The following is a 26,327-nucleotide window of genomic DNA, read 5'->3' on the forward strand; positions in this document are numbered from 1 at the left end:
GTGAAGGATGTCTTTGAGGACAAAAGTAAACACATAAATTGAATTTGTGTTTAATTCATTGATTTTTAACTTATTTTAGGATTTTGCATGTTTTCATTTGTAATAATGTTGAGTTTTTATTATTTCAATTTTCTGTACCTTTTAAAAGAAATATGTCAGGGACTTTTTGAAACATTCGTAGTCCTTGACAGTTGGTTAAGCTGGGTCACTACCTAGCATTAACATTTTTTCCCCAACTACTTGTAGGTGAGGCTTATCTTAACCCACCCTTGAAAGGTCCAGTGACTTCACAGGATCACTTCATTTATGCCTGAAGTGGCAGATCTATTTCCTACTTGGACAATGTTTCCCATCCACTCCATAGTGTACTGGTTAGGCACAGGAGTAGGTTCAGCCAGAGACTCATTCCACCGAGATGCAACACTGAGTGCCATAGGAAGTCATTCCTACCTGTGGCCATCAAACTTTACAACTCCTCCCTCGGAGTGTCAGACACCCTGAGCCAATAGGCTGGTCCTGGACTAATTTCCACTTGGCATTATTTACTTATTACTATTTAATTATTTATGGTTTTATATTGCTATATTTCTACACTACTCTTGGTTGGTGCGACTGTAACGAAACCCAATTTCCCTCGGGATCAATAAAGTATGTCTGCCTGTCACTAAGCAGACCTGAGGCTATACAGGTAACTCAGTGCAGGCAGCAACTCATAACAATTACAGATTCTAGAATTTTATCCTGAGAACTGTTTATAATTTAAACAGCTCGGAAGTCAGAAATGCAGCTGCAATTCACACAGCAGAAGATGTTTGCAGCCCCAGAGCAGCTGGTAAACCCTTCCCACCAATCTCCCAAATGCTGGTTCATATGTAAGGGCAGAACACAAGCTGGGTATTTCCACGTTGGGGAGGATTTGTCTCATCATTTCTGTTGATGCGTTTTGGATTTGAATGTTCTTCAGAATGTGGTATCTCACTGGAAAATGAAAATTTAATACTGCACAACATATAACTAACTTGTTGAAAATTAAGCAGTGTCTGCATTTTAAACTATTTAATTAATGTCAAAAGATGTTAAAGATTGTATTGAATACAATTAAAGGATCAAAGTACTGCCTAATTACAACTTCATGACCAGTTGTATCTTAATCTTCTGAGATTTTAAACTGTGCTTTAATGAAAACTGCAGGTAAGAACAACCTCAATTGTGACAGAATGAGATCAATCATGCATTAAGAGCTATATTCTGGTGCTATTTAGTGTTTGATACATGGCAGGCCTACATTATGTCTGGTTTATGGCTTTTTGTGAAGAATATTTTCATCTTTGTTGATTAGTTTGGTAGAGTCGTGCTTGAAATATTTAAATTAATTGGTACCTCAAGAGTATCAAATGATCAGTATTAAACAACAGATATTAATGCTCAATATTCAAAATGTTCCTGAACAAAGAAATGCTACCTGACTGTTCCTTTATACAAGTCCCAAATACCAGTAATTAAGATACAATTATATAAAAGATCAAAGATAATTTTATTTAATTCAACAGATAATGATATCTTTTGTTCTGCAATGATTAATACAATTTTAGTGTAGTGAATTGGATGACGAACATCTCTTTAGAATAAAGGTTAGATTGCTGTGGATGAAGGGAGCAGTTAGAATAAAGACTTATATACAGTAGTTAAATTTAGGAATATGAACAAATTGATAACTTTAAAAATGAATTAAGTATCTACAACAGCTCTTTCTTATGCATTTCTGTGAGAATTATTGATATTTTACAATTATACGTAAATTCCAGATTACTTTATTCATGCCTTGTTTTGTAGGCATTTATATCAATGTGGGCGTGGATAGAATAGACAGGAAAAACACATTTTCTTTAAAAAGGAGGTAATAACATGGTTGGGGGTTCTTGGATCTTAAGCAACTCATTGAAGGATGAGAAGACAATTGAGGAGAAATATTTTTAATGAGGCAATGGTGAGAGTGTGGAACAGTACCCAACGAATGGAAAGGCAGAAGTTCTCATCAAATTCCAAAGGTTTTTGCGTATGTACTTGAAGGGCTATATTGGTCTAATGTCAATAGTAAGAAGTTGGATTATGCTGGGAAATTTAGATACTTTGGGCAGAGTGATCTTCTTCTCTGCTATGAAATGTTATGATTTTATGATTTCTAAGGGAAAATTCACATCTGCATCTAATTACATATTTGTGATGTGTTATTCAAAAATAATCAGTATTGAACAACACATCCCTTAGTGCTCAATATTCAGAACGTTCCTGAACAAAGAAATGCAACCTGACTGTTCACTTATACAAGTCCCAAATAACTGTGCTCAAAAATGATTTCTTTACAACAGTAATTGGGTTTGGAATTGCAGCATTGCTGCTCTACTGGATTCAATCTGAAATTGGATTCATTGTGTAGTGCTACACACACAAACTTTTATCATGTTGTTAAACTCCATTTCACTGTTGTCTTTCAGATAGGTAAATGTGCTGCCCTAATCAGATTTGGCCCTCAAGCGATCCAAGTCCTATTTTAACCGTGAGTGACCTTGCACACGTGAGCGTGTGTTTGGAGGCTAGGCATTTGAATCCTGTTGGTCACGGCATGCACTGAGTAGCAGTTGGGCAGCTGGGGTTGATCCAAAGGCTGTCTGGAGCCCAGTGCAGGAAAAGGTAAACAAAAAGAGCATCAACATTTTTGGTAAAAGGGCCCTACAGCCAGGTTATACTTCAATTCCCAACTGAGTTCCAGAGCAAAACTAGCTAAAATTGCAAATCTCCATTGTAATATTTCCTCAACTCCACGCTTAGAAAGTTGAAATTATTGCATGTAATGCAAACTCATGCGTCAGAACAAATGGGGCTGTTTCTTTGCTTTTACTCAGCACATCTTGAGACCGAGTCATATAAGCTCATAATTATTGTTTAGTTTCCAGCTGTGGGAACATGATCTAAATTTGAAGGGTTGAGGAAAAGAGTAACTTATGAATAGAAAGATCAGTGTCTAAACACGTGGCATCAGGTGGAATGGGATGCTTCCTACATTTCAAACTGACTGGTTTTGACTTATTAATGAGTGGAGATGCAATTGTAACATTTTAATCAGTTTATAAATTATTTTTCTTATCCAATACAAGTGCTGTTTTAACATTATTTCAAAGCTATTGTGATTACAATCACCAATTTTATTGCACTCTTACTTTGATGGTCTTATAATAGACTTTAAAATAGTGAGTTGAAGCCAGACATCGCTATTCCCCTTAGTTTAATCATTGCCATTAACCAACAGTCTAACTCCTATAACAGCACCTACATTAATAGCAGATATTTATTCCAAATAACCATATCATGGCAATGATGGACAACGTAACAGATGACATCCACAGAAGGATGTTAGAGAATCTTTAATGGGAGGTGCTCTGGTTTTTGCTGCCACTATTAATTTTCGGTAAAGAATCGGATAGTCCAACAACCTTCCAAGGACTGGAGTGCAGTCATAGAAAGTCTAGGCCAAGGTGCTTTAAACTTGATACATACCTATCGTGAATAAGTTTGAGATGCTGACTTTGTTGCTCATGCATACTAATGAGCAGTTTCTTTAACAAATCACATTGCTGACTCAGGTGAAGATCCCTTAACTCCTGTTCTTCTGTACATTGCACATTTAACATTTCTGACCACTCTTTGGTCTGTTGAGTAACAATCTCTTTTACCTGTTAAAAGAAATATCATCGTTCACGTACCATTTCAACTGAAGTAGATCCACATTCAGTGGCCACTTTATTAGGTCATCTGCTCATTAACGCAAATATCTAATCAGTCAATCATGTGGCAGCAACTCAATGCATAAAGCATGCAGGCACGGTCAAGAGGTTAAGTTGTTGTTCAGATCAAACATCAAAATGGGAAAGAAATGTGATCTATGTGAACGACTCTGGAATGATTGTTGGTGCCAGACTGGGTGGTTTGAGTATCTCTACAACAGATTCTAGAGTTTGCAGAGAAATGTGCGAGAAACAAAAAAAAAAACATCCAATGAACAACAGTTCTGTGGGTGAAAATGCCTTGTTAGTGAGAGGGGCCAGAGGGGAATGGACAGGCTGGTTCAAGCTTACAGAAAGACAACAGTAACTCAGATAGCCATATATTACAATAGTGGTGTGCAGAAGAGCATCTCTGAATACACAACACATTGAACCTTGAAGTGGATAGGCTATAGTAGAAGACCATGAATGTACTCAAGTACATTCAGTAGCCACTTTATTAGGTACCCACTGAATGTATAAAAATGCTAGGGTGCCTGTTGGAATCACCAACTTACACCATATTCACTTAGATATAACACTGTGCTTTGGACTACTATATGACAGAATTGCTATTGGCAGATTTTAAGTAGGCACAGACAAACAATTTTCTATTTTACACCCATTTTTCACAGGGCAAAAGTTCTGATGAAGATTTATGTGGGTGCAGGTAGTGGGAGCAAAAATAACACAGGAATATTCTCCAATAAACCACAGGAATGCAAGGAATTGATAGCTATCTACCACTTCTTCTGCTGAATAGGCAGTAGTGGATTGCCAGTTCTACGGAGCAGCTACAGAGAGTGTAATTGAATGAAATAATAAAATTAACCTGGGTTGTTATTGTCAGATGCATGGAGATGCTTAGGAAATCTTGCCTAGCACATTGCTCATACAACTCCACCATGGACGTTGGCCAGCCGGCTGTGAAAGGACAGGGGCTGTCCATGGGGCTAACAAACAGTTCCCGTAAAAACCCAGAGCTACACAAATGCCAAGGAAACGAAGGATACTAGGAAGACTGGCTACACGTGGGGACAACTTGAAAGACTGGCCCAGGACAGATGACTCTGGAGAGCTGTCAGTGGCCCATGCCCCAGTCAGGGTGATGGGCTTAAGAAGAATACTGTTCATATTGATGAAAGCATTACAGCAGTGTATTGAGGTAATAAAAGGTAAAACAACAGTACAGGGCAGAATGAAGTGTGACAGGTGCAGAGAAAGTGAAGTGCAGGTAGACAGTAAGGTGCAAGGCCATGATGAGGTACATTACAAGGTCAAGTGTCTATCTTACTGTACGAGGCAGATGTTCAATCATCTTATAAGAGTGGGACAGAAGTAGGCTTGAGCCTAGCAGTACATGCTTACAGCTCAATATTTATCATATAAAAATCATTTCTGACCCAAAACATTAATCATGCATTGACCCAAAACATTAATATTGCATGTAGTGCTGTCCATTTGTGGTACCCTGAAATTCAGTTCTATTTCTGCTCCTATATCAAACGGTTCTAATGACAGAACTAGAATATCCTAAAGACTCCCTCTCAAAGTGAATTGACTGACCAAGTACCCAGATTAATGAAAGCCATGGTAAAGAACATGAAGACTTATTCAGGTTCTTGCTGGAGTAGGGTAAATGTGCAAGTAAAATTAAAAAGCAACCCGGTGGTCCTTTTTGCATTAAAAAGACAGTTGTATACTACCCTGATTCTGTCTGATTAAATAATCAGGACTTTTTTTTAAAATGAAGAATTAACGTTTGTGTGTATGTTCAGTAAATGATCCCACATCTTTTATATCAACAGACTTATAAGCATGTTTCTTGCATGATAAGAATAGATCTTGTCATTTTCTGATTTGCCAGACTTCTTTATAGTCAGAGTAACCTGCTGATGTTAATTGCTAAAATAACTAAGCCTGCAGGTACATATTTTTCAGATATCTAACAGCAGTATTATTACAGCTTAGTTAGGTCAATCAAAAAGATTAAAACACCTTCTTTAGTGCAGTTCAGATTTCTATGAATTTCACTGCATGATAAATCATCAGCCTCAATTTTTACCCTCCAGAGATAGAAAGTGGATCTAGAATCTGGAATTTGCCGTTGGCAATTTTAACCATTAACTTCTCTTTGTCATATAATGCAGTAACAAGTGACTTTTTTCCCCAAAAGCAAGAGAAATCCAAATGCAAAATACATAAACTTAAACCTAATAGCCTTTCCATAGAATAAAACAAAATGTTTGTAATAACAAAACTAAGTGAGAAGCTTTTAAAAGCCAGCAGAAAGTAATTAAAAAAGCAATAAGCAGAGCAAAGCTGAAATATGAAGGGAAACATAATATTGAAGAAAATATCAAAAGTTTTTTCAGATATACTGTATAAAGAGTAAAAAGAGTCAAGAGTGGACGGTGGATCACTGGAAAATAACACTGGAGCAGTAGTAATGGGGAACAATTAAATGGTGGACCAACTGAAAAAATATTCTGCATTAACCTTCACCTTGGAAGACCTTGTCAGCATGCCAGAAATTTGACTCCCCCTTTCCATCTTCCTCAATTTAGGTCTTTTAATATTCAATAGCTTTCAATGAGATCAGCCCCATTCTTCTAAATTCAAGTGAATGCAGGTCCAGAGCCATCAAACTCTCCTCATATGTTAACTCTTTCATTCCTGGAATTATTCTTGTGAACCTCCTCTGAATCCTCACATTCTTAGATAAGGGGTCCTAAATACTCACAATACTCCACGTGCAGTCTGACCAGTGCCTTATAAAACCTCAGCATCGGAGAGCGTCCAGAGGACACTTACAAGAATGATTCTGAGAATGGAGGTTTTAACACATGAGAAGCCTTTGATGGCTCCGAACCTGTACTAGCTGGAGTTTAGGAAGAATGCGGAGTGATCTCACTGAATCTTATTGAAAACAGAAAGATATAGTAGACATGGAGAGAATGTTTCCAACAGTAGAAGAGTCTAGGAACAGAGCCACAGTCTCTGAATAAAAGAGATGTCCCTTTATAACAGAAATCAGGAGGAATTTCTTTAGTGAGATGTGGTGAATCTGTGGAATTCATTACAACAGATAGCTATGGAGGCTAAGTTATTGTGTATATTTAAAGTGGAGGTTGATAGGTTCTTGATTAGTTAGGGCATCAAAGTTACGGGAAGAAAGCAGGAGAATGGGGTTAAGAGGGATAATAAATCAGCCATGATGGAATGACAGAGCAGACAATGGGTCAAACGGCTTAATTCTGCTCCTTTGCCTTATGATTACATGCACATTTGGATCTTTATAATGCATGATTGGTTCTTGACTTACTGATGGAATACTTATGGTCCGTGCAAATTGAGTTCTTATCTACATTTCAATTTATTCGCCTTCATTACGTATAAAACACAATTTCAATCTACTAACTAGTTTAAAATTCAACATTGCACTACCTTTAATTTGTGGTCTGAAGATAAGGTTTCTATTTTGACCTCGGTTTCTTTCTTCAAATCAACACAATTATTTTCTCTGAAAAATAAGGAAATAAAGTTAATAATAATAAACTTCTTATCCTTTTCCATCTGAATCTAAATGCACTGGCTTATCTCAAGTGCATATCAAAAAGCAGTATTATATACAAAGTTCAGAAACACAATAGTCAAGGTATTTAACTGTGTCTGAAAGGTAACTTAATGCAGTTTCATTTGCGAGAACAATACTGTTAAAAATACTAACAAATAGGGCCTATTCAATAGATCTTTGTGTGCTTCAAAACAAATCAGGGAAGGCCAGGTGTAAATTCAGATCACAAGGTGGGAATGTAGAACGTCAGGTCAGTGGCAATAAGTCATGGTGGAGGGAGGCAGAGGCTGGATATCTTGAGAAAAAATTGTGGCAAAAAAGTGACAATTCTTGTTCACTGACAACCTAAGCATTTAAGATATTGGAAAAGATCTGTAGCTGGGCTTGAGGATGCTGTTGATGAGTGGCTCACCAAGCTGGCTTGCTAGCTAAGTAACATCATCCCACCTCAGCGTCAAGTCGTCAGTCCAGAGCCAAGAGCCAATTCATACCTGATCACATGCATCAATCAACGTGGATGAAGTTAATCCTACATAACGGTTGACTAACACAGCCCGGACAACAATTAGCACCTAATCAGATTTTAATGAACCAATCATGGATTACATAATCGGTAACCAATAGAAATGTCACATATACCCATACATACACACACACAAATGGACTAATCACAGGACACATAAAAGACAAACATGTAGATCATCAACATTTCATTCCAAGTTGCCTAGCTGGTTAACAAAACATTTGCAAGCCAACGAGCCAGCTCAGCGAGCCACTTAACAACAAGTTTAAGCATTTTAAATTATCTATGTCCCATGCAATGCTACTATTTAAAAGTCAAACTAGCACTGTATTTCTTACAGTTCTCTGCAGCCTACTTATTCCAAAACTTATTCACATTGAAATTTGAGTGTTCCTTGCATCTTCAGAGACTTTTCTGCACATTACTTAATTCCAATGTGCACGATAAATTCCTCATGTTAGAAGAAATGAAGATAAGACTATACATGTTTTTATACAATAAAAAGGACTCATTATCCAAAATGCTATCTACCTATTTCACAGAGACCTATGTCTAAGCAATGTAAATTTCATCATGACAGTTCTGAGACATGCAACTTTTTTAATATAGTCTCAAACTTGTCTTGCATAGGCTTCTCCACAATGACTGTCACAGCCACACAATGTATTTTGGTGATGATCTGGGAATGACTGAGCAATTGGCAATGTACTCAAGTTCTGTGACATTGCGAGTAGCAGTAAGTGTGATAGTCCCATTTTAATACTAGGGCTCTGCTCTGATTGCTAGAGATGGTTGATGGCCAAATGGCGCATTGACGTGAAGAATGTGTGAGGTGGATGGTAATGTGTGAGGTTGTGCAATTAGATCCTGGAATTCTTCGCTTGCAGACCTCAGTCAGCTTGGATTGGCAAAAAGATCCCTCCACAATCTCCATCAGCACAGGAGCACCACAGGGATGTGTGCTTAGACCCTGCTCTACTCGCTTTACACGTATGACTGGGTGGCTATGTACAGCTCCAACACCATATACAAGTTTGCTGATGGGGGGCTGTATCAAAGGTGGTGATGAATCAGCATACAGGAGGGAGACTGAAAACCTGGCTGAGTGGTGTCATAATAACTTCTCACCCAATGTTAATAAGACCAAGGAACTGTAGACTTCAGGAGAGGGAAACCAGAGGTCAATAAGCCAGTAATCATCGGAGGATCAGAGGTGGAGAGGGCCAGTAACTTTAAATTCCTGGGAGTCACTGTCTCCGTCCGAGGTCCTGTCTTGGACCCATCATATAATTGGAAAGAAAGCACAACAGCACCTCTATTTCCTCAGGAGTCTACGAAGATTCGGTATGTCATCAAAAACCTTTGCAAACTTCTATAGAGGTGCGGTGGAAAATGTGCTGCCTGGCTGCATTACGGCTGGTATGGGAACACCAATACCTTTGAGCAGAAAATTCTACAAAAGATAGTAGATTTGGCCCAGTACATCATGGATAAAAATCTCCCAACCATTAAGCACATCGACATGAAATGTTGCTGTAGAAAAGTAGCACCCATCATCAAAGATCCTCACCACCCAGGCCACGCTCTTTCCTCGCTGCTGTCATCAGGTAGAAGGTACAAGTACTTCAGGACTTGTGCCACCAGGTTCAAAACCAGCTACTACCCTTCAATCATCAGGCTCTTGAATATTCCTAGTGTTCCCACAACTGACCATCTCACTTTAAGGACTCTTTATCTTGTTATTTCATGCTCTCATTATTCATTGCTATTTATTTATATCTGCATTTGCACAGTTTGTCTTCATTGATCCTGTTTATAGTTACTGTCCTATCAATTTGCTAAGCTGCCCATTGAAAAAGGATCTCAATGTTGTATGTGGTGACAGGGATGTACTCTGATAATTAATTTTACGTTGAACTTTTTGATTTTGAAGACATTGGGAGATGGTACTCAATGACACTTGCATTGACTTTGATTGTTCATGGGCTTTAAACTTCTTGGAAGACCATAACCTTAGGGGTGCACTCTTTGTATTCACTGCTGTTTCTGCCTTTTCCCACTGACAATTCGTGGCATGTCTGGACAACTTCTATGGTAGGCAACCACATCAACCACTCCAAATTATGCTGAAAAATCCGGCTACTACTTTAATTTACTTTTGGTCATATTGGTCAGCAGGCAGCAAATCTCTATGGAATAATGTCCAGCCCTTGGTATCCCAAGACACCACCATAGATGGAGGCTAAAAAGTGTAGCTGACCGGTTTGAACTTATGTTACCACTCACCAGACTGGATCTCATGGTTCTGCAGCAGCTCACAAATGACGGTGTCAAATCCACATATTTATAAAGGTTACAGCACAACTTTATTTATTTATTGAGATACAGCATGGAATAGGCCCTTCATGTCTCCTGCAACAGGTTAAACTGCTGCAAATGTATTGTGAGTCCACATTCTCCAGTTCAGCCCCTATTTATGCATTACTCTACTCTACCCATCAGTAGTTGAGTGAATTAAAGGGGGAGGTGAGCAAATACTACCACGTCTCATCGCACTGGCCTAACACTCACTGCTACTGGCTGAGGAAGCAGCACTTTGCTTGCAGTAGAGGTTAGTTTTCAGGAAAGATCTGCACACACAGCAATGTAAAAAGGTTTCCCAGATTAGTCCCAACAGAATAAAGGGTACAATAAGAGGCTGTAGTGAGTCACTGGGCCAATTGCCCTCCAGTCAGGGTTAGGACAGGATATGCAGATGCAACTTTCACTCAGAACAAGGTCCTACACAACAAATAATCTGTTGGAAGAACACTGTCTCAGGCAGCATCATGGGGAGGATAGGAATTATTGCAGGCTTTCACCCCCAAAACATCAATAATTCTAGTCTTTCCACAGAGATGGTTTAAAATGTGAGATTTTTATCCAGCAGGTTTTTTTTTGTTGCTCCAGCATCTGCAGTCTCTTGTGTCTCTAATGCCTCAAACTTTGCTGCAAAGGACTCAGATTTTACCCATCCACTGGCACCGACCTCACAGTTCCCTCACCCCACACCTCCTGTTTCTACCTGCTTCCCAGGATCCATAAACCTGTGCAGGTGGACCCATTGTTTCTGTTTGTTCCTGCCCCACTGAACTCATATCTGCATACCTCAACTCAGTTTTATTCCCTCTGGCTCAGTCCCTTCCCACCTACATCCGTGACACTCACATGCTCTTGATCTTTTCAATGTCTTCATGTTCCCTGGCCCTGGTCGTCTGACTTTCACTATGGATGACCAGTCCCTATACATGTCACCCCACCCTCCACCCCCATCAGGAAGGCCTCAAAGCTCTCCACTACTTTCTGGACATCAGACCCAACTAGTTCCCCTCCACCACCACTCTCCTCCATCTGGTGGAACTGGTCCTCACTCTAAATAATTGCTCCCTCAGCTCATCCCACTTCCTCCAAACAAAAGGTGTAGCCATGGGCACTCACATGGGTCCCAGCTATGCCAGCCTTTTTGTCAGCTACGTGGAACAGTCTATGTTCAAAGCCAACACTGGTATCACTCCCCAACTTTTCCTCTGCTACGTTGACGACTACATCCACCTCACCAGGGAGAGGGTTCTTCTCGTTGTCACCTGCCACCCCTCCAACAGGAACCCACCATCAAGCTCATCTTTTCCTCCTGAACATCACCCCCTCCACCCCCACCCCCTGCATCCACATCACCAAGGATCTCACGTGGTTTGTACACACCAACTGTGTGGTGAAAAAGGCACAACAGCACCTCTTTCACCTCAGACGGTTGAAGAAGTTTGGTGTGGGCCCCCAAATCCAAAGAACTTTCTACAGGGGCACAACTGAGATCAGCCTGACTGACTGTATCACTGCCTGCTATGGGAACTGTACCTCCCTTAACTGCAGGATTCTGCAGAGAGTGGTGCGGACAGCCCAGCGCATCTGTAGTTGTGAACTTCCCATGAATGAGGGCTCTTACATGGAGAGGTGTGAAAAAAGGGCCTGTAGGATCATTGGGGGACCCGAGTCACCGCAACCACAATCTATCCCAGCTGCTACCATCCGGGAAATGGTACCGCAGCATAAAAACCAGGACCAACAGGCTCTTCCACCAGGCCATCAGACTGATGAACTCACACTGATTTGAGTGTATGCTATATTACATTGACTGGCTATAAAAGGTAGAGGATAGCGATGGAAGGGTGCCATTCTGACAGGAAGATTATGACTAGTGGTGTTCCATAAGGAGTGATGCTGAAACCACTGCTGTTTGTAATAAAAGTAACTGATTTGTTTTTAAAAGGAAAATGATGAAAGGTCTTGGCCTAAAATGTCAACTCTTTATAGCTTTCCATAGATGTTGCCTGACCTGCTGAATTCCTCTAGCATTTTGTGTGTTAATCTGGATGTCCAGCATCTGCAGAACCTTATGTTTACTAAGCAGTTTTATTTTTCCACGTACAGATTGGTAGGTGCTTGTAATGCTCTGCCAGGGGAGGGGTAGAAGTAGATTTGTTTGCTCTCTGCTCCCTGAGGCGGAGTTGGGGAAAATCCCGATGTGTCAACTCGGAGGTGCTAGCTCAGGAGTTACAGGGAAGAAGGGAAGCCCTTCACCTTCTGGGATAAGAAAGACAATTAATGTAGCAATTTGTGGGAGGGGCATGTATCACATATAATAGCCTGGTCCTCCCCTAAGGATGTAAAAACCTAATTTATTTGACATGTTGTGAAAATCAAATCCTATCGCAAATACACACCTTAATTAACCATTACAATCTCCATATAGTCTGGTCACATGTTAACCATACACTGACATGTGTAGCCACATAATCCTCCATTGCATCCTCCACAGACATTAGTTATACCTCAGACAGCACTTCAGCATCTGGGATATTTGAGCCCCAAGGGAATACATGAGACTCTCAGCAGGAAATGAGCTGCTCTAAGACTGTTATAGACTTCTAATGCAGGCAAACGTCCCAAGGAAGAGGACATGATGTAGGAAATGCATTTCGAACTGCAGTAAGATATGGAGATTGCAAATACTGTTTCTAAGACTCTTATTTCTATTACCCAGAGGTAACTTAGGTTGGACAAAGGTAAGATCAGGGATGTTCTGGGTGGGGGCGTGCGGGGGCAGCTGCACTTGTACTTTACTACTGATTGAACAGGTGAATGGAAAATCATAATACCTGAACAACTTTGTTGAAATCTGGATGAAAATACCACCTAAAGCAGTTACGATCTATACTCATGTAAAATTGCTGTTAACTTGAGGATATGCAAGACTTTGTTTATCCATATTCTGTATATTAATACAAACATCCAACATAAATCTAAATAAAATAATTCAACAGATTATATAAATTATGATGGTCTCATACTGAAAAGAATCCTGTTTAAGCTAAGCCAACATCCCAGTTCTAGCTCAGCATACATTTTGTATACCATGACCAAGTATAAGACCACTTCTAATGCATCAGTTAACACAAATGGTGCAATATACTTTTCCCCAGAAATCTTAAGCACAGGCCAAAGATATGCAAATAACTTACATCAAAATCACAGCATGAGATAAAACTCTAAATGGGATTATTCTTTCAGATGTTCCACAGAGTCTGCATTGTAGATCATTTGCTGCAACTGTGTTTATGCTTCTCAAAAAATAATTTCCACTTCTCTCTATCTAACCACGGCAGCTTGGTTTCTTTAGTTTCTTCCCAATGCGTATCTTGCATGCTATCAAGACCAATATGCTGCTGGCACTTTTCAAAGGGTCTGCTGTTTATGGGCAATGCAGGACTGTTTCAGATTAATCTGAATAGAGGGCATAATAAGCAGCTGGAGAGATAAAATGCACGAAACTGCTCAAAGTTCTCCGTGCTATTTTCAATCCTTAACAGTTGCTGCAGCATCTGGGAGATAATCCCTTGGATTAAATTCATAAATAGCATGTGCCCTGTTCTTCTTCACTTCAGCTGCTTTCCTCAGCATATAAAATGCAGAGCTGCTTGGTTACATAAGTACAAGATATCTTCTGTGTCGTGTACGCACTTACTGAAGAATATCATTTCATTAAGCTCCTTACCCCTTTTTCTTGATTGCCTTTTCTAAGTTCTTTTCTTGGGTTAATTTCTCCTTGTCATGCTGTGCCACCAGCTTGTCCACTTGCGTACAATGTGATTTCTGAGTGGCACTATGTTCCTGGAATAAAAATAGCCTCAAATGAACAAAAATCAAACCAAAAATTGAAACTAAATGATTTCAACATTTTAATATTAAAAAGTGTTCAGTAACATGCTGAAAGAACTGATACACACCTATATAATGAATTGCTTTAGATTTATGGTTGCGAAAACCTAAATGTACAGAGCACTGATCTGTGTATATATTTCAATTTGACCACAAGATATAGGAGAAGAACTAGGCCATTTGGCCCATCGAGTCTGCTCCACCATTTCATCATGGCTGATCCAATTTTCCTCTCAGCCTCAATTTCCTGCCTTCTCCCCATATCCCTTCATGCCCTGCTAATCAAGAATTTATCAATCTCTGCATTAAATATACATAAAGGCTTGGCCTCCACATCTGGCTAAAGAAATTCCTCCTCATCTCCATTCTAAAAGCACACCCTTCTATTTCTGAGGCTGTGTCCCCTGGCCTTAGACTCTCCCACCATTTTAAATATCCCCTCCATCAAGGCCTCTCACCATGCGATGGGTTTCACTGAAGTCACCTTTATTCTTCTGAATTCCACTGAATGCAGACCCAGAGACATCTATTGCTCTAATATTCTCAAATCCCATATATTTTACATTAAACATAGAAAACCTACAGCACAATACAGGCCCTTTTCAGCCCACAAATCTGTGCCGAACATGTCCTTACCTGAGAAATTACCTAGGGTCACCCATAGCCCTCTATTTTCCTGAGCTCCATATACCTGGCCAAGAGTCTCTTAAAAGACCTTATCGTATCTGCCTCCACCACCGTCGCTGGCAGCCCATTCCACGCACTCACCACCCTCCGCATAAAAACTTACCCCTGATATCTCCTGAGGTTTTAAAAAGATCCCTCATAAAGTGAAAGCATTTTCTAAAATATCTTTTCTAGTTAGCACTATGCTGGGTTTTCTATATCATGCTCTCATCCCCAAGTCAATGGAACTGAAGATGGAAAGGGGCGTACAAAGGACAACCAACATCAGAGTGGTTATTTATCACCATCACCAAAGACAATTATTCTTACTCGAAATAATTAAATCTGGGCAATTAAAGTTCAAAGTTCAAAATACATTTATTATCAAAGTATGTATACTATATACAACCTTGAGATTCGTCTCCTTACAGGCAGGCACAAAACAAAGAAACCCAATAGAACCCATTAAAAAGGTAAGACTGTCAAACACCCAATGTGCAAAAAAAACCAAATCATGCAAGCAATAAAAGTAAGCAAATAACTTTGAGAACTGAAGTTCACAAAAGTGAGTCCACAGCCACAAAGCCAGTCACAGCCAATCCAGGAGCCTGTTATTTGTAGGCCGCAGCCTCAGTTCAGCACTGAGGTGAGGAAACCTCACAGAGCAGTGAGCTAGACACCGGAACATTCCTCTCCTCCAGCCCCAAGACCCTGACTTTTTCAATCTGGCATGGTGCTTAAATTGGCCAAACAGCAGGTCATTCCTGGCCCTTTGACCTGGGCCACCCTGCCTCAATTCACCCCATACACACCACACCACAATCGTCCTGCACATGCGAGACTTGAGTTCACACTGCAAAAATGCCAGGTTCTACAGGCAGTTCAAAAACTCAGCTCCAAAAGTGAAGTTACAGGCTATTGATTGCAGTGATCATTTCTGAGAGAAAGTGTGAATAATAAAGTAGGTAATAGTTGCGCTTGCTGCCAGCATGTCGTCACTGTGCTTCGCCTGCGCAATCTTAAACCAAAATTAAATATAATTATTTACTAATGCATCCCCATTGAATAATTGCAACTCACAAACAGGATACAATTCAAAACAGTTTAAAAAGAATCCTTCCTTCATTTAGTGTTCAAAGTAAATTTATTATCAAAGTACATACATGTCAGCACGTACAATCCTGAGATTTGTTTTCTTGTGGGCATACTCAGTATATCAAAGAACCATAAAAGAATCAATGAAAGATCACACCTAGCAAGGTGGACAAACAACCAATGTACAAAAGACAGCGAACGGCACAAATACCAAAGAAAAAAGAAATAACAGTATGTACAAATTAGCAATAAATAGAGAACATGTGATGAAGAATCCTCGAAAAGAAGTCCAGAATCAGAATCAGGTTTAATATCACCGCTGTATGTCGTGAAATTTATTGTTGTGCCGCAGCAGTACATTGCAAAACATAATAATAAAAACTAAATCACAGTAAGTATATATTTTTGAAGAGTTAAATTAAATAAATCATGCAAAAAGAGTAAAAAAAAGAGTGAGGTATTACTCAAGTTCAATATCCATTTGGAAATTGGAAAATTGGATGGTAGAAGGGAAGAAGCTATTTCTGAATCATTGAGTGTGTGCCTCCAGGCTCCTGTACCTCCTTCCTGATGGCAGCAATGAGGAAAAAGGCACGCCTTGGGTGGTGCGGGTCCTGAATGAGACATTGCTCCTTGAAGATGTCTTGGATGTTGGGGAGGCTGGTGCCCGTGATGGAGCTGACCTGAGTTCATAACTTTCTGCAGTTTATTTTGAACCTCAGCAGTGGCCCCTGCTCTATACTGGACAGTGATGCCACCGTATGAATGCTCTCCATAGTACATCTGCAGGAATTTGCACTTGGCTTTGGTGCTACACCAAATCTCCTCAAACTCCCAATGAAATATCACCACTGCCTTGCCTTCTTTATAACTGTATTGATATGTCGGGACCAGGATTGCTCACCCTTCCAATTCTGATCCCTCAGTGAGGACTGGTGTATGTTCCCTCATCTTACCCTTTCTGAAGTCCACAATCAATGCTTTGGTCTTACTGATGTTGAGTGCAAGGTTGTTGCTACAACAGCACTCAACCAGCCGATCTATCTCACTCTTGTATGCCTTCTCATCACCATCTAAAAGCTTGCCAAATATAGCTGTGTCATCATCAAATTTATAGATGGCATTTGCACTGTGCCTAGCCACACAGTCATAGGTATAGAGAGAGTAAAGAAATGGGCTAAGCACACATCCCTGAGGTGCGCCAGTGTTGATTATCAGTGAGGTGGAGATGTTATTTCTGATCCGCACAGACTGTGGTCTTCCTGTGAGGAAGTCAAGGATCCAGTTGCAGAGGGAGGTACAGAAGCCCAGCCTTTGGAGCTTTTTGAACCGAGCTGTACGAATGATTGTCTTAAATGCTGAGGTTTAGTCAATAAATAAGAGCCTAGCATAAGTATTAGCATTGTACAGATGATCCAAATTTGCTGATGATACAACCATCGTTGGTAGAATCTCCAATCCTGTACGAGAGGGCGTACAAGAGTGAAGAGCCAATGAGATCACATCCACTGTAAACCTATTGTGGTGATAGTAGGCAAATTGCAGTGAGTCCTGGTCCTTACTTAGGCAGAAGTTGATTCTAGCCATAACTAACCTCTTCATTACTTCATTACTGTAGATGTGAGTGCTACTGGACAATCATCGTTAAGGCTGCTCACCTTGCTTTTCTTGGGCACTGGTATGACTGTTGCCCTTTTGAAGCAGGTGGGAACTTCTGACTGTAGTGAAATGTCTCTGAACACATCTGCCGGTTGGTTGTCACAGGTTTTCAGAGCCCTGCAAGGATACACCAAGTTGCCTTGCAAGGGTTCACCTCCTAAAGGACATTCTGACATCAAGTCAGCAAGGCAGGAATCACAGACTCCTCACTCGTTGCTGCAGGTATCCTCATAGCTGTAGTTTCATTCCCCCTTTCAAAACGTGCATAAAAGGAGTTGAGCTCATCTGGGAGTGAAGCATCCATCATTATGGTCCATAGGTTGTGGGAACAGTTCAGAGATGGGGCAAGTGAAGTTAGCCTCACTGGTTCAAAAACCCAATGGCTGAGAGGTAATAACTCTTCTTGAACCTGGTGGTGGTGAAACCTGAGGCTCCTGTACCTTCATCTTGCTGAAGCAACAGGACGAGAGCATGAGCAGGGTGGTGGGGGTCCTGGAAGATAGATGCTGCATTCTGCTGTGTATATGTGCTCAATGATGGCGAGAGCTTTACCCGTGATGGACTCGGCCATACCCATTACTTTTTGTAGGATTTTTCATTTAAGGGCATTGGTGTTTCCATATTAGGCTCCAATACAACCAGTCAATGTACTCTCCACCACACATCCACAGAAGTTTTTCAGAGTGCCGAATCTTCGCAAACTCTCAGGAAGATGAGGCTCTGCTGTGCTTTTTTCATAATTGCACTTGTGTGCTGGACCCAGGACATTTCCTCTAAAACGCTATCACGGAGGAATTTAAAATTGTTAAACTGCTCCACCTCTGATCCCCCCCCCCCCCAGTGAGAACTGGCTCATGGATCTCCTGTTCTCCTTCTCCTGAAGTCAATAATCAGCTCCTTGGTCTTGCTAACATTAGGAGAGAGGTTGTTGTCATGGCATTGCTGAGGCAGATTTTCAATCTCGCTCCTATGTGCTAATTTGTCACCACCTTTGATTGGGTCAACGACCTGTAATTTGTCTGTAATCTGTATACAGTGGGAATCAGATCAGTCTGAATGAGTCAGCAGTCACGACACATTGTTTTAATTAGTGCCTTAAAATATAGGTCAGGTGTAGTGAACCTTTTTGAGAGCAAGTACTCAAAGTGGTGATAATCTAAAACGTTGCCTTGCATGCAATGGGAGTTTTGAGCAAAGATTATCATAGATTAATGTATTTGCAACTACAGCCATTTTTTAAAGGAGAAAGGAGTCCTGTTGTCTATTTATATGTATTCATTGTTTTACTAAGAATAAAATTACAAGAGGCAGATTGAAATAAATAAAGCATTTTAGAAAACATGCTCAAAAATTATGTAAAATTATTTTTAAAATTGAAGTTTTCTTTTTATGTTTTCTTTATTGAAAATTGTCTAAAAGGTTTGCTATTATACCACATATATAGCATAATAAATTCAAAAATAAAATTATAAGCTTTGGTACATATTCATAAAAGATCAAGGAATGGAAAATAAAGACATTTTTCTCTCACTAAGACTTTTGCTGCTGCACTAGTGGTGACCAATATTCTATACCTAGTTTGTATTTCATTATTTTGAGAGTAATGTTCATTGTATTTCTTTCACCACTAGGTCTACGGCTATAATTACACTTGACCAATTTCATCACTGAAAACAATGACTCACGTGAATATGTCAATGGAAATACTGTTAATGTGGCCACTGCAAGATCTCTCTGAGAGTTAAAAGTTTCAGGAATAGAATTCCAGAGTTTCAGAATCTGGATTTTTATGTTTTGATCCAGTCACTAACCAATCTCTTTCAATATTTTCTAGTGCAGCTCTTAATTCAACAGGCTGACAAAACTTTGCCCGAAACTGAGCTGCTTTGCAAATCAATCAAGTGCATTTCAAGATTGTCCACATTAATCCACTGCAACATTTCCAAAACAGTTCGTCTCCTGTTACACTGTCTTCATATTTAATCAATTTTGCAGTTTCTTCAAATGACCTGAACTTAGTGAATTGTAAAGAAAACTGTCCAATAGTCGAACCAATGATGGTCAAATTTGGGATTAGGAAATATTTAAAAGTGCCATTTTTGGCATCATGTTTAAAAGCCTTGGAAATCAAACTGGAAGTATTTAATGCCGAAAATGTCATTTTTACCTATTTTCCAAACTTAATAACATGACATATATTGAAATTCCTGAACAGAAAGATATTCAGAGCCTTGCAATGCAATTTTTGACCATCAGTGGTTCAACTAGGAAATGTCAGCCTGATAGAGATACCCACATGATGTGTTGCCTCCCAGGTGCCAGGGGTAGAAAAAGGGAGGAGGTCCTGAAGAGAGAATTCAGGGCGATAGGTAGGAATCTGAAAGCTAGGACCTCTAGGGTAGTAATCTCAGGACTGCTGCCTGTGCCACATGCTAGCGAGTGCAAGAATATCATGATCAGGCATATTAATGTGTGGCTGAGAGACTGGGGTAGGGGGCAGGGATTTAGATTCCTGGATCACTGGGGCCTCTTCTGGGGGAGGTACGACCTGTACAAGAAGGCCGGGTTACACCTGAACCCAAAGAGGTCCAATATCCTAGCGGGCAGGTTTAATAGAGCTGTTAGGGAGGGTTTAAACTAATTCAGCACGGGAATGGGAACCAGTGATAGGGCTGAGGAAGGGGAAAACAGAAATAAATCAAAGATGGCATGCAACAGAGATTATAGAAAGATCAGGCAGGAGATTAGGCTTAATCAAAGCCAGTGGCATGAGCTACAGGGCAAGCGAGGCATGGTGCAGTTAAAAAATAACACAAACACTGGACTGAGAGTGTTGTATTTGAATGCGCACAGCAAAAGGAATAAAATGGACAATCTTGAAATTCAGCTACAGATTTGCAAATATGACATCGTGGCCATCTCTGGAATTTGGCTAAAGGATGGCTGCCATTGGGAGCTGAACATCCAAGGATGTACAGTGTATCGGAAAGATAGGTTAGTAGGCAGAGGGGGTGGTGTGACCCTGTGTATAAGAAGTAATATTAAATCATTGGAAAGAGATGACATAGGATCGGAAGGGGTAGAGTCTCCATGGGTTAAGAGATGGTAAGGGTAAAAGACCCTAAAGGCAGTTGTACACAGGCATCCAAACAGCAGCCAGGATGTAGATTACAAATTACAGTAGGAGATAGAAAAGGCGTATCAGAAAGGCAATGTCATGATAATCGTTGGGGATTTTAACATGAAAGTGGATTGGGAAAACCAGGCCAGTACTGGACCTCGAGAGAGAGAATTTGTAGAATGTCTAAGGGATGGCTTTTTAGAACAGCTTGTTGTTGAGCCCACTAGGGGATTGGCTGTGCTAGATTGGGTGTTGTGCAATGATCTGGAGGTGGTAAGAGAGCTTAAGGTTAAGGAACTCTTAGAGAACAGTAATCACAATATGATCGAGTTCACATTGAGATTTCAGAGGGAAAAATTAAAATCCAATGTGTTGGTATTTCAGTGGAATAAAGGAAATTACAGTGGCATGAGAGGGGAACTGGCCGAAGTTGACTGGAAAGGGACATTTGCAGGAAAGACAGCAGAGCACCAATGGCTGGAGTTTCTGTGAAAAATGAGGGAAGTGCAAGACAGATATATTCCAAATAAGAAGAAATTTTCAAAGGGAAGGAGGATACTACCATGGCTGACAAGTGAAGTCAGAGTTAGTAGGAAGGTAGAGGATTGGAGAACTTTTAAAAACATGCAGAAGGAAACTAAGAAGGTCATTCTGAAGGAGAAGACGAATTATGAGAGGAAGCTGGTGACTGATATCAAAGAAGATTCTAAAAGCTTTTTTTTAAGTACATAAAGGGTAAAAGAGAGTCGAAGTAGATATAGGACCAATACAAAATGACGCTGGAGATATTGTAATGAGAGATGCAGAGATGGCAGAGGAACTGAATGAATATTTTGCATCAGTCTTCACAGTGGAACACATCTGCAGTATACCGGACATACAAGACTGTCAGGGAAGTGAAGTTTGTGCAGTGAAAATTATGACTGAGAATGTGCTCAGGAAGCTTAATGGTCTGAGGGTGGATAAATCTCCTGGACCTGATGGAATGCACCCTTGGTTCCAAAGGAAGTAGCTGGAGAGACTGCGGAGGCATTAATGATGATCTTTCAAAAATCAATTGATTCTGGCATGTACCAGATGACTGGAAAATTGCAAATGTTACTTCGCTATTTAAGAATAGGTGGGAGGCAGCAGAAAGGAAACTATAGACCTGTGGTTGGGAAGTTGTTGGAATCAATAGTTAGGGATGAGATTACGGTGCACCTGGAGGCACATGACAAGACAGGCCAAAGCCAGCATGGTTTCCTGAAAGGAAAATCCTGCCTGACTAACCTACTGCAATTCTTTGAAAATTACAAGCAGGGTTGACAAAGAAGGTGTAGGAGATGTGGTGTACTTGGATTTTCAGAAGGCCTTTGTCAAGGTGCCACATATGAGGCTGCTTAGCAAGATAACAGCCCATGGAATTACAGGGAAGTTACTAGCATGGGTGGAGCATTGGCTGATCGGCAGAAAACAAAGAGTGGGAATAAAGGGATCCTATTCTGGCTGGCTGCCAGTTAGCAGTAGAGTTCCACAGGGGTCAGTGTTGGGACCACTGCTTTTTACAATGTATGTCAATGATTGGACTATGGTATTAATGGATTTGTGGCTAAATTTGCCGACAATACAAAGATAGGTGGAGGGGCAGGTAGTGTTGAGGAAACAAGAGAGCCTGCAGAGAGACTTGGATAGTTTAGAGGAATGGGCAAAGAAGTGGCAAATGAAATACATTGTTGGAAAGTGTATGGTCATGCACTTTGTGAAAGAAATAAACGGGAAGACTATTATTTAGATGGGGAGAATATTCAAAATGTAGAGATGCTAAGGGACTTGGGAGTCTTTGTGCAAGATACCCTAAAGGTTAACCTCCAGGTTGAGTCGGTGGTGAAGAAGGCAAATGCAATGTTGGCATTCATTTCCAGAGGTATAGAATATAAGAGCAGAAATGTGATGTTGAGGTTCTATAAGGTATTTGTGAGACCACACTTGGAGTATTGTGTGCAGTTTTGGGATCCTTACCTTAGAAAGGCTATACTGACATTGGAGAGGGTTCAAAGAAGATTCACGAGAATGATTCCAGGAATGAAAGGGTTACTGTATGAGAAACGTCTGGTAGCTCTTGGGCCATATTCCCTGGAGTTCAGAAGAATGAGGGGGAATCTCATAGAAACATTCAGAATATTAAAAGGTCTGAACAGATTAGATTATAGCAAAGTTATTTCCCATGGTAGGGGATTCTAGAACAAGAGGGCACGACTTCAGGATTGAAGGACATCCATTTAGAACTGAGATGCGGAGAAATTACTTTTGTCAGAGGGTGGTGAATCTGTGGAATTTGTTGCCATGAGCAGCTGTGGAGGCCAAGTCATTGGGTGCATTTAAGACAGAGATAGACAGGTTTTTGATTAGCCAGGGCATCAAAGGGTATGGGGTGAAAGCAGGGGAGTGGGGATGACTCAAAGAATTGGATCAGCCCATGACTGAATGGTGGAGCAGAGTCGATGGGCTGAATGGCCTACCTCTGCTCCTTTATCTTATGGTCTAACTACTGAACAATTTTCCATAGGTTCTTAATCCCTGTGTAGGAATTCATCACAGAAGGGACCTTTAGCTTCATCAAAAAGGAGGTGCTTAGACAAAAACCACAGAAAGATCGAGATGTGAGGGAGAAATTCTGAAAGTGTGCAATGTAACTCACATCATAACTAGATACCAAAATGATTGTCACAGTGCAAAGAGTGATGTTGGCCAGACTGACGTCAGTACTACCGCTTGGTAGAATATCGAAAGGTTAATGTACAGTATCTAATAACAAATACCACTAATTTCTGGAACCATAGCATAAGCCAAGTAGTAAATTGAGGTAATTTAAAGCTGACTTTGTATTTCCATGGGTATGATCATTCTTTACTGCTTTCATTTTATCTTCAACTATTAATGCAACTTGAAATTCTAATTCTCTCCCAATAGCTGCCAGAGTAAACCTGGATTCTTAAAACTCTTACAATTTTTAAAAAAGAATAAACTTCAAATTAAAATGAACAGACCTTGAGGTGCGCAAGATCAAGCGAGTATCCCATAATTATAAGAAAGGTACAAGCTTCTAGGAAGATTTTCCTTTATTACCATTTCAGCTTTGGTTACAAGAATGGGACACTGATAACGATAGTAAGTGAATTGCCATCATCAAACAGATCAAATTATGCAGAGCACAATACGTTAAATCGCAATCCATGCAGTGAGTCAGTTAGATAAAGACCCACCATTGGGTACAGCAATTCCAATGCAAATTGTACTAACTTCAAAAAGCATATACTCTTTTGTTTCTCAGCTTACTCACAAACTTATTTGCATGCTGATGTATGGAAAGTCTACCACCAACAGGATAACCAATGTCTAAAAAGGAAACATTCTTTAAAAATAAAAAAATTACGTTTTGTTCATTTATTTTCAGCAGTAACTTGGTGAAGTTGGCTTAAAATTATTAATATGTTCTAGGAAAATTAAAATACAATCTGCTCCAATTTATCTTGATCAATTCAGAAAGGAACACAAACCAATCCTCATAGAGGGATCAGAAATGGAGAGAGTGTGCAATTTCAAGTTCCTGGGTGTCAATATCTCTGAGGACCTAACCTGAATGCAACAAATTGATGCAGCTACAAAGAAGGCAAGACAGTGGCTATACTTTATTTGGAGTTTGAGTTTGAGAAAGTTTGGTTTGTCACCTAAAACACTTGAAAACTTCTACAGATGTACCGTGGAGAGCATTCTGACTGGCTACATCACCATCTGGTGGGGGGACGGAGGGGGTTGGTTATGGGCTGCTGCACAGGATTGAAGTAAGTTGCAGAAACTTGTAAAATTAGTCAGCTCCATCATGGGTACTAGCCTCTATACTATCTAAGATAGCATGAATGGCAGTGATGCTCCACTACCAGATGAACTCAACGCCTTCGATGCCCGCTTTGAAAGGGAGAACACAACTACAGCTGTGATGATCCCTGCTGCACCTGATGACCCTGTAATCTCTGTCTCAGAGGCCGATGTTAGACTGTCTTTAAAGAGAGTGAAGCCTTGCAAGGCAGAAGGTCCCAATGGAGTACCTGGTAAGGTTCTGAAAAGCTGTGCAACCAACTAGCGGGAGTATTCAAGGACATTTTCAACCTCTCACTGCTGCTACAGGTGGAAGTTCCCACTTGCTTCAAAAAGGCAACAATGATACCAGTGTCTAAGAAGAATAATGTGAGCTGCCTAAGTGACTATCACCCGGTAGCACTTACATGGACAGTGATGAAATGCTTTGAAAATTTGGTCATGACTAGACTGAACTCCTGCCTCAGCAAGGACCTGGACCTAATGCAATTTGCCTATCACCACAATAGGTCAACGGCAGATGCAATCTCAATGGCTCTTCACATGGCTTTAGACCACCTGGACAACACAAACACCTCAATCAGGATGGTGTTCATAATCTATAGCTCAGAATTTAATACCATGATTCCCTCAATCCTGACTGAGAAGTTGTAGAACCTGGGCCTCTGTACCATCCCTTTGCAATTGGATCCTCAACTTCCTAACTGGAAGACCACAATCTGTGAGGATTGGTGATAACATATGCTCCTCAACAACACTGGCACAACTCAGGGGTGTGTGCTTAGCCCACTTCTCTACTCTCTATATACACATGACTGTGAATATATCATCTATAAATTTTCTGACGATACAGCCGTTGTTGGTAGAATCTCAGGTGGTGATGAAAGGGCGTACAGGAGTGAGATTTGCCAACTAGAGGAGTGGTGCCGCAGCAACAAACTGGCATTCAACGTCAGTAAGATGAAAGAGCAGATTGTAGACTTCAGGAAGGGTAAGATGAAGGAACATATACCAATCTACATAGAGGGATTAGAAGTAGAGAGAGAGAGAGCAGTTTCAAGTTCCTGGGTGTCAAGATCTCTGAACATGTAGATGTAGTTATAAAGAAAGCAAGAGTGGCTATACTTCATTAGGAGTTTGAAGAGGTTTGGTATGTCAACAAATACACTAAAATACTTCTATAGATGTACCATGGAGAGCATTCTGACAGGCGGCATCACTGTCTGGTATGGGGGGGGGGGGTGGGGGGGGAGGTTGCTACTGTACAGGACCGGAAGAAGCTGCAGAGGGTTGTAAGTCTCTCTTACAACTCTCTTCCTGATTCATCATGGGGACTTGCAGACAAAGTACCCAGGACATCTCCAGGGAGCAGTGTCTCAGAAAAGCAGCGTCTATTATTACGGGCCTCCAGCACCCAGGGCATGCCCTTTTCTCACTGTTACCATCAGGTAGGATTCAGGAACAGCTTCTTCCCCTCTGCCATCTGATTTCTAAATGGATATTGAATGCTTGGACACTACCTTTTTAAAAAAATATATAGTTTTCTGATGTTTGTACATTTTTTTAATCTATTCAATATATGTACACCGTAATTTATTTATGTATGTATTATTATTGTCATTTTAATTTTATTTATTTTTTCTTCTATATTATGTATTGCATTGAACTTCTTCTGCTAAGTTTACACATTTCACGTCACATACCGGTGATAATAAACCTGATTCTGAATCTGATATTTTCAAGGATTGCTGC

The 26,327-nt window shown here is 40.4% G+C and overlaps 1 protein-coding gene across 9 annotated transcripts in view; it reads right to left on the bottom strand.

The window, feature by feature from the left end:
• Nucleotides 1–26,327, bottom strand: part of plcb4a (phospholipase C, beta 4a) — a 540,859-nt gene that overhangs the window by 58,650 nt on the left and 455,882 nt on the right. For all 9 annotated transcript variants that reach the window (XM_073051319.1, XM_073051318.1, XM_073051315.1 and 6 more), the window contains 3 exons: nucleotides 14,013–14,128; nucleotides 7,269–7,344; nucleotides 3,556–3,731 (listed from right to left, as the gene is read on the bottom strand). In XM_073051319.1, the coding sequence (XP_072907420.1) occupies nucleotides 3,556–3,731; nucleotides 7,269–7,344; nucleotides 14,013–14,128 (368 nt within the window). The remainder of the gene's footprint in view (nucleotides 1–3,555; nucleotides 3,732–7,268; nucleotides 7,345–14,012; nucleotides 14,129–26,327) is intronic.

Source organism: Hemitrygon akajei, chromosome 7, assembly GCF_048418815.1.
Source record: "Hemitrygon akajei chromosome 7, sHemAka1.3, whole genome shotgun sequence".
Lineage (NCBI taxonomy): Eukaryota > Metazoa > Chordata > Chondrichthyes > Myliobatiformes > Dasyatidae > Hemitrygon > Hemitrygon akajei.